This window comes from Lucilia cuprina, chromosome 6, assembly GCF_022045245.1.
Source record: "Lucilia cuprina isolate Lc7/37 chromosome 6, ASM2204524v1, whole genome shotgun sequence".
Classification (NCBI taxonomy): Eukaryota; Metazoa; Arthropoda; class Insecta; order Diptera; family Calliphoridae; genus Lucilia; species Lucilia cuprina.
The window spans coordinates 55776697-55787197 of NC_060954.1; the positions used below are offsets into that span (position 1 = coordinate 55776697).

Consider the following 10501-nt stretch of genomic DNA (forward strand, 5'->3'; position numbering starts at 1 on the left):
TATACTCTTCACCTTCGTGAGAAGGGTATATATAAGTTTGTCATTCCGTTTGTAATTTCTATAATATAATTTTCCGACTTTATAAAGTATATATATTCTGGATCCTTATAGATAGTGGAGTCGATTAATCCATGTCCGTCCGTCTGTCTGTTGAAATCAGTTTTTAGAGGACCCCAGATATCGGCGAGATCCGAATCTTCAATAATACTGTTAGACATGCTTTCGAGAAGATCGCTATTTAAAATCAGCTAAATCGGTCGGTAAATACAGAGATATGAGCAAAAATCTGAGACAACCTTTTGGTGTAATATTAATGTAGTCGGGAAAAAATGTATAGAACTAATATGTTTAAAGTGCACTATGGTGAAGGGTATATAAGATTCGGCACAGCCGAATATAGCACTATTACTTGTTCTTTATCTATTATATTGTCTAACGACAAATTCTTTAAGAAGTCTAATGTTTGGGCTATGGGTCAGTCCTTTTACTAGTTATATGGACTTATCTTTACAGTTGTCACTTGATTAGTCTATGCACTAGTCACTAGTGTATTAAGATTTCTAATGTTAAGATCATCAGCTAGTCCATTTATTATTAGTCTATGGACTGGCTTTTACAGTAGTCACTTGATTAGTCAATGGTCTAGTCACTAGTGTATTAACTAGTATATGAAGTATTCTAAGAATTAGTCTTTTAAATAATCTATGAACTAGTCTATCAACAATCTATCTATGGACTAATCAAGGACGTTGTCTTTTTATTTGAATCGATTTATACTTGATTATAACTTCCACATTATTCTACATGAATATGTTTTCTATATATGGAATGCATCGAGTATTCGATTGTGAATCGGTTCATTAAGTATTTAAGACTATCTAACTTGTTTTCTCTTTAACTTTTTATGGATGTTAATATTTTGTGTACATTTACCTGCCACAGCTCCACTGTAAGTGTAAGAAAATAAATATTTAACAATTTCCTTTATCAATTGTTAATTTATTTGAAAATTTTCTTAATCGTTAATTTAACAATTATGTTTGATTTTAGTTACAACAACAAACATCATTAAAATATATCGTTTAACAAATTACTCATCATACAAAATTCAACTTTTCATTTTTTATTAATGTCATTATTTAATTTAAATAATTATCTTTTAATGCAAAGATCCAAACTTCTGCTTCTTCTTAATAGTGATGAATTGAATGGATTGAGGGCAAAATAGTATGAGACGATGAATAAACGGGTGCATGAGCAATAAGTGGAGCGTGCGAAATAAGGGGTGCATGCGATAGAAGGGGAGCATGTTGTATGAGTGAGGCATGTGAATAGACGGGCGCATGATGGGAAATGAGTGGTGCATGCGAAAGAATGGGTTCATGTGTAAGAACGGGAGCAGCTTGATAAATAGCAGTTGGTTCGGCGGCTATATAGGAGGAGGTAATAAGGGGTGCATGATAGCCGAGACTTAAATGTAAACCACGTTTCGGTTTAGACGAGGAGGAGGAGGACGACGACGAAGAAGATTTATCCTCAACTGGGGCGGCTTGGCAGAGAGCGAGAGCCAACAGCAACAAGAGCTATAATATAAAAAAATATATATAATTAGATTTTATATAAATTAAAAAAAGTCATATATTCGATTGATTCAAATCATATATAATTAGGTTTAATAATTGAAAAAAGTCGACTTTTGGGAATTTGTTTATCATTTTAAGATAAAGTTTTAGTCAATTTCAGTAAGTTGACTGTTTTTAAAAAAAACTATCAAGTTTTATTAAAATGTTGTTTTTTACAGCTTGTGAGTTTTTTAAAAGTCGACTTTTTTTAAGTCAACTTTAAAAAAATCTTTTTCTTTTAATTTTTTAATAATGCTATATATACACGGTTGTTAGATCTTACAACGTTGTCATTAAAGTGAGCAGAAAATGTCTAATAATACTGACAACTTACAAATGTTGTCTTGTAATATTATCGGTATTGCTTTTTCTGACAACGTTGTAAGTTTAGACGATTATTAGACATTTTGTGAACATTTTACTGACAACATTGTAAGATCTGACAACCATGTATGACGGCTTTAATCAAGTAAGAAATTTTTTAAATGTCGTCTTAATTGTATCATACTATTATCACTGAAAAGTGAAAAGGGTTTAAAGGAAACTATAACAATAATTAAATTTATTAAATCTGTTGGTGTCAGTTTTCCTATTGCCTTTTGTTCTTTAAACCCTAATGACATTTTGTATTTAAAGCTCATAAATCAAATTAAGAGTTGATTTCATTTCTAATTTTTTTTGTATTTATTTATTATTTGTTCTTTTTTTTTTTTGCTCCATGTCATTTTCTTTACAGTTATTTTGTTATACACTTCACCTTCGTCAGAAAGGTATATGTAGGTTTGTCATTCTATTTGTTAATTAGTCTGTCGCGCGCGCTTCTTAACACGGTCTACAAGACTGGAACACTAACCTACCGGAGGTCACCTTTTCTTAGTATTTTTGATCCTATAAATTATGTTTATTAGCCATTGCTGACGACTCCCCATCACCCCTTTGTATTACTAACAAGTTGGTGACAATTATTCTTCACGGTTTCTTCGGTCCATGTATACGCACTTTTTTCAAGTAATCAAACTATCTAATCAATAATCATTACTAATCCACTCATATTTATAACCTGCCTGTTGATTCGGAACTGAAATAGATTCATAATCTGTAGACCGAAATACTAAACCATCAAATAATATAAAGACAAGTTCAAACTCACAGAGAAGCCACTCGGATCAGACTGAAATTAACATAGTAAACCCTGAACATACCCCGACAAAGAAAGAAAATTCTATGGGAAAAAATTCCGAAACAATCATTGAGAAAAACATCAGGTTTACCGGTAAACGAGGTAACTGTACCAAACTTTTCCGAATTATAGATTTAACTGTTGATCAATCTTTTAAACAACATTCGTTTACCTTTCGTTGCATTAAAATTTCTGAAACCAGGTGCCACCTAAACAGACCTCTCTAATTACCGAAATAAGGCAAAGTCCGAAACTCTTTCGTTGTGATAAGTCGTTTATGAATAGAGCAGGTAAACCTTAAACATACTCTGACAAGAAAAGACATTACTACATGGAAAATTCCCGAAACATTCATTGAGAAAAACATCCGACATCACTCTCGGTTTACCGATGAACGAAGTAATTGCACTAAACCTTTTCCGAAATATAGATTTCATCTCATATCAGTCTTTTAACCAACATTCTCTTGCTGTGAGTTTGGATTTAAACTACGGAAATCACGTGAAACCCAAAGGGAAATCTCCAATAATCTCCGAAACAACATAAAGGCCCAAAGTTTCCCGAAACCTTTAAAAAGATCTGGTTGCTGCATTACCAGATAAAATGGCTTCCGTTTACGTAGAGAGTAAACTCTAAACATACTATGATAAGGAAGGATTATTCTATGGGAAAATTACCTTAAATATTCATTCGAAAAAATATCCGACAACTTTTTCCAAAATATAGATTTCATCATTTATGAGTCTTTTAACCTGCCTTTTCTTCTTGTGAGTTCAACTACTACTCGAAGGCACCTTTTCAATAATCGAAACAAAACAAAGTCCCAAACTCTGGTAAAGCCGGCTTTACACGATCACATAAGTAATATGATCTGTCTAAATTTTGTGTAGAAGAATACGGATGGGATCGTCTAAACGCAATATGTAATGAAACCATCACACATTGAGAGAGAAAACAGACAGAAAAATTTGACAGTCGTATGGCTCTCTTCATTTTTTGAAATGATTCCAAAAACAAGCAGATCGCGTTAGATCAGGGAGGTAATTTTATGTAAACACATATAAAAAAAGTGAAACAGCTGTTTCCATCTTACTTTTTTATGGTTTAATACCAATCGTGTAAAAAAACTATAAATCAAACGACTTTTATGTCATACGGATAGAATTTAATTTTACTTTTTCATTAGACTTGTCGTACGTAAAGTGTGATCGTGTGAAATGCCCCTAATTACCGAAACAAAGCAAAGTCCGAAACTCTTCCGTAGTTATAAGTCATTTAAGAACAGATTAAACCCTAAACATACCCTGACAAGGAAGAAAAATTCTATGGGAAAAATTCCCTAAACATTTATTGGAAAAAAACGTTCGACATATTCACTTGAGGTTTAACGGTGCCGAATTTTTTCCGAAATATAGATTTCACCATTTATCAGTCTTTTAGCAAAAATTTTCTTCGTGATGCACTAACAACCGAAACAGCGTAAAGTCCCTAAATTTGCCGAAAAATCTGGTTGCTGTATTACCAGGATTAAATGGCTTTTTGTGATAGGTCGTTTATAAGGAAGTTTCCTTCCTATTCTATGGTAAAATTCCTAAAACTTTGGTTGGAAAAAACATCTTTTCCGAAATATAGATTTCACCTCATATCAGTCCTTTTACTAACATTTTCTTCTCGTGAGTTTTAGTTTCATCTACAGCCAATACGTACCACCCGAAGGCACCTTTCCGATCTTTGGTAATCAGATCTTTTTGTTTGGTAACAGATTTTATGGTTCTCTGGTTCGAACCCAGGATAAATCAATGCAATGATAGATCACAACAGACAAGAGGTACTGGTAGCACCTCTTTTACTCCTCAAGATAAAAGAAGTTTATGCACAACTTTTAGGTGAAGGGTACTTAAGATTTGGCATAACCGAATATAACGCGCTGACATGTTTTCCTATAATAAATATATCCTTTTTTTCTGGTTGTCTTTACATTGTTCACTACTGTTTCTAGCAACTTTTATCTATGGATATTCAAGTTAATTAAAAAGACATCAAGCATTTAAAAAGTTATACATACATACATATAAGGGTGTATACATTAGGGCAATTCCGAATAAAGCGGTTTCTTTTTTTCAGCCTAAAGTTCATTGCCATAAACATTAAAAACTTGGTCAATATAGAATAAAGTTTTGTTCAATTGTTGGGTTTTGAAAATCAATAAGTCCGCTTAGTAAAAGTTCAAAAAAAAAAAACGATGCAGCTTTTTAATTAATATACAGAAATGTATAACTAAATATATTTTTAAAAAGAAACATAAAAATTGTTTTCCAAACAAAATTTAAGCCGATTAAATTTGTCCCATTTTTATTGTTGTCTCAATTAATTAAAGTTCAATATCAAAAACAAATTAATATTTTGCAACAAATTGACAGTAAATTGTATTGCAATCAACACTATCGAATAATTTAACAGTGCAGTTCATGTGAAATTTTATTTTGCCAATAAATTTATTTTTAAAGAATTTTCATTCTACAATACAAATTAAATTGAAAACAGTTCAATGAGCCAAAAGTTCACAATATAAATATAAAAATTTTTTTTAAAACTTCGTAGTCCACCACCCTATTATATGAATAAATGATTCTTGTTGTCGTAACTCAAGTATTTAAATAATGAATTCAAATACAAAGTTGTCATTTATTACATTGCAAAAAAAAAAAAAAATAATAAATAAATAACTGTTAGTATGTATTTAATTACAATTTAATTATCAAGGATGATTGTCAAAGAAATGAAGATTCTTTGGTGGACAATTTTAGTTCATGTTAAGGTTTAAATACGTTTAAGTAATTTACTTAGGGTTTAAGTAAATAAGTTTTATTGTAAACCTTAAGTTAAGTACAATTATTTATTTAGTTAAGAAAAGATTATGCAATTATGGGAATTGTTTTAAATTGACTGAAATAAATTTAAAGAATATTAAGTCTAAGTGTGTTTTAAAGAATACATATATATATATATATATATTATATATATATATATTATATATATATATATATTATATATATATATATATATATTTTCTAATCTAAAGAGTGGATAGACTCGTCTATAGTACGAGTCGTCCACGCTTATGGACGAGTCTATAGTCTAGTCTATAGTTTAGTCTATAGTCTAGTCTATAGTCTAGTTTATAGTCTAGTCTAGAATCTAGTCTATAGTCTAGTCTAGAATCTAGTCTAGTCTATACTCTAGTCTAGAATCTAGTCTAGTCTATAGTCTAGTCTATAGTCTAGTCTATAGTCTAGTCTATAGTCTAGTCTATAGTCTAGTCTATAGTCTAGTCTATAGTCTAGTCTATAGTCTAGTCTAGTCTATAGTCTAGTCTATAGTCTAGTCTATAGTCTAGTCTACAGTCTAGTCTATAGTCTAGTCTATAGTCTAGTCTATAGTCTAGTCTATAGCCTAGTCTACAGTCTAGTCTAGAGTCTAGTCTATAGTCTAGTCTATAGTCTAGTCTATAGTCTAGTCTATAGTCTAGTCTATAGTCTAGTCTATAGCCTAGTCTATAGTCTAGTCTATAGTCTAGTCTATAGTCTAGTCTATAGTCTAGTCTATAGTCTAGTCTATAGTCTAGTCTATAGTCTAGTCTATAGTCTAGTCTATAGTCTAGTCTATAGTCTAGTCTATAGTCTAGTCTATAGTCTAGTCTATAGTCTAGGTACAGTGAAATAGCTCCCAAATGAAATAACTTCCAACGAGTAAAATGAAATAAACCCCAATTTCATCAAAAATTAACTTTTAAAATGAAATAACTCCCAAAGTTTAAAATGAAATAATTCCCAGTAATTGGAAGTTTGGGAGTTTTACAAATGTAAGTCCCAAAAAATGCGAAATAGCTCCCAATGAAACAAATCCCAAAAAATATGAAATTATTCCCAAGTCGAAGAATCTATTTGTGTAAAATAACTTCCAATGAAATAATTCCCAACAGAAGTGAAATAACTCCCAACTCCTTACGAAAGTGTGGGGGACAGCCGGCCTTCGGCCGGGCGCAAGGGTTTTCAACTCTGGGGTATTTCACACACCGGCTTCGCTAAATTAAGCCTTTTCATGATAAATGGACTATTTGTATTCCATGGAACTTATGTCACTATGCTCATGGGCATTATTAAAATTGTCATATGGAATTGTGATACATTTGAAAGTATCGTAGTGTTCATAATCATAATGATATAAAATACATGGTGTACAAAGAAAGGTTAAATTTAGCGAAGCCAGTATTCGAAATACCCCAGAGTTTTAAACCCTTGCGACCGGCCGAAGGCCGGCTGTCCACGACACTTGTTTAAGGATCCAAAATGCATTATCCACCAAAGTTTGGAAAATTATTACCACAAAATGAAATAACTCCCAACAAGAATGAAATAACTTCCAATTTCAACAAAATTTACAGAAATGAAATAACTTAAATACATATGAAATATCTCCTAATTTTCTTCAAAAAAATGAAATAATTCCCAACAAAAATTTTATTGGGAGTTATTTCATTTCAGTAACATTAAAATATGAAATAAGTTCCAACAAATTGGGAGTTATTTCATATGAAATAATTCCCAATTTGTATGGACAGTTGATTGGGTGTTATTTCATTTTACCCGTTGGGAGTTATTTCATTTGGGAGTTATTTCACTGTACCTATAGTCTAGTCTATAGTCTTGTCTATAGTCTAGTCTATAGTCTAGTCTATAGTCTAGGCTATAGTCTAGTCTATAGTCTAGTCTATAGTCTAGTCTATAGTCTAGTCTATAGTCTAGTCTATAGTCTAGTCTATAGTCTAGTCTATAGTCTAGTCTATAGTCTAGTCTATAGTCTAGTCTATAGTCTAGTCTATAGTCTAGTCTATAGTCTAGTCTATAGTCTAGTCTATAGTCTAGTCTATAGTCTAGTATATAGTCTAGTCTATAGTCTAGTCTATAGTCTAGTCTATAGTCTAGCCTATAGTCTAGTCTATAGTCTAGTCTATAGTCTAGTCTATAGTCTAGTCTATAGTCTAGTCTATAGTCTAGCCTATAGTCTAGTCTATAGTCTAGTCTATAGTCTAGTCTATTGTCTAGTCTATAGTCTAGTCTATAGTCTAGTCTATAGTCTAGTCTATAGTCTAGTCTATAGTCTAGTCTATAGTCTAGTATATAGTCTAGTCTATAGTCTAGTCTATAGTCTAGTCTATAGTCTAGTCTATAGTCTAGTCTATAGTCTAGTCTATAGTCTAGTCTATAGTCTAGTCTATAGTCTAGTCTATAGTCTAGTCTATAGTCTAGTCTATAGTCTAGTCTATAGTCTAGTCTATAGTCTAGTCTATAGTCTAGTCTATAGTCTAGTCTATAGCCGAGTCTATAGTCTAGTCTATAGTCTAGATCTGACTGACCATTATTTATAACAAACAACAACAAAGTTAGAAAGTTCCAATGTAATACTACTATTAGTTTTCTAGCGAACAAAACACCCGAAAATATGCATATATTTGTTTATTTCTTTTTGCTGACATTATTTTAACTTGTACTGCATGAAAAAAGTAAATACATATGTATAATTTTTTTTAGTATTTTTTTTTAACTTTAATATGCGGAGAACGTTATTAAAATTTATATTTTTAACAATTTTAAAAGGATTTTTTTTATTATTATTTTTATTTTTTTTTTTGCTTCACACTTACAAGATATTTCATTTCAATGTTATTTGTTTTTAAATTTATTCTTGAATATATGAAGAATTTACAGCAGAACAGAGCAGCACACACGTCGATTTAATTCGTATTAGAAACTGCAACAAGTTTTTAATACGCAACATTATTTATACTTTGTGGGAAAAAAACTATGAAAGAGCCAAAAAAATCTTAAATTAATCCAATTCAATTAGAAGTAATAAATTAGTTTGATAAACAACCAAATAAATTTGTTTGCTAGGGTATTCAATCAATTACAAGGTCAATAACGGATACCCTTATCCGAAAAGAACGTTCTTCATAGGCACATACATAATAAAGTCAAAGCGAAGGATAAACTTTCTCAATACTTTGTAAGGAAATACAACTCCAGAATATAGACGAGACTATTGACTTGACTTTAAAATAGACTATATACTAGACTAAAGATCATCCCATAGACTAGAATATAGACTAGACTATAGACTAGACTATAGACTAGACTATAGACTATAGACTAGACTATAGACTAGACTATAGACTAGACTATAGACTAGACTATAGACTAGACTATAGACTAGTCTATAGACTAGACTATAGACTAGACTATAGACTAGACTATAGACTAGACTATAGACTAGACTATAGACTAGACTATAGACTAGACTATAGACTAGACTATAGACTAGACTATAGACTAGACTATAGACTAGACTATAGACTAGACTATAGACTAGACTATAGACTAGACTATAGACTAGACTATAGACTAGACTATAGACTAGACTATAGACTAGACTATAGACTAGACTATAGACTAGACTATAGACTAGACTATAGACTCGACTATAGACTAGACTATAGATTCGACTATAGACTAGACTATAGACTATAGACTAGACTATAGATTCGACTATAGACTAGACTATAGACTAGACTATAGACTAAACTATAGACTAGACTAGACTATAGACTAGACTATAGGCTAGACTATAGGCTAGACTATAGGCTAGACTATAGACTAGACTATAGGCTAGACTATAGATTAGACTATAGACTAGACTATAGACTAGACTATAGACTAGACTATAGACTAGACTATAGACTAGACTATAGACTAGACTATAGACTAGACTATAGACTAGACTATAGACTAGACTATAGACTAGACTATAGACTAGACTATAGACTAGACTATAGACTAGACTATAGACTAGACTATAGACTAGACTATAGACTAGACTATAGACTAGACTATAGACTAGACTATAGACTAGACTATAGACTAGACTATAGACTAGACTATAGACTAGACTATAGACTAGACTATAGACTAGACTAGACTATAGACTAGACTATAGACTAGACTATAGACTAGACTATAGACTAGACTATAGACTAGACTATAGACTAGACTATAGACTAGACTATAGACTAGACTATAGACTAGACTATAGACTAGACTATAGACTAGACTATAGACTAGACTATAGACTAGACTATAGACTAGACTATAGACTAGACTATAGACTAGACTATAGACTAGCCTATATCCAAAAAATCAATCAATCCAAAAAATAAATATAATTAGTCAAAATGAAATTCAAAATCTCAAATGTACGAAACTTAATATTTGATTATAAAGATTAGGGTGTACATACCGTCAATCGAAACATGAAGTAATTAATCAGAAGATTTTGGGAAAATGTCAGAATCACTATAGTCTAGTCTTTAGTGTAGCATATAGTTAAGTCCACAGTCCAGTTTTTGTCCAATCTATAGTCTAGGCTATAGTATAGTCTATAGTATAGTCTGTAGTATAAGCTGTAGTATAGTCTATATTCTAGTCTATAGTATAGTCTAGTCTTTAGTGTAGCATATAGTTAAGTCTATAGTCTAGTCTATAGTATAGTCTATAGTCTAGTCTATAGTCTAGTCTGTAGTATGGTCTATAGTATAGTCTATAGTCTAGTCTATTATCTAGTCTATAGTATAGTCTATAGTATA

The 10501-nt window shown here is 31.3% G+C and overlaps 1 protein-coding gene across 1 annotated transcript; it reads right to left on the reverse strand.

Annotated features, from left to right (window-relative positions):
* Positions 1-985: 985 nt before the first annotated feature.
* Positions 986-8615, reverse strand: LOC124420812 (pupal cuticle protein G1A). The gene is made up of 2 exons (XM_046955005.1): positions 8507-8615; positions 986-1583 (listed from the first exon to the last, which is right to left on the reverse strand). Exons 1-2 carry the CDS (start codon positions 8516-8518, stop codon positions 1191-1193), a joined length of 405 nt encoding a protein of 134 aa, XP_046810961.1. The 5' UTR covers positions 8519-8615; the 3' UTR covers positions 986-1190.
* Positions 8616-10501: the final 1886 nt, after the last annotated feature.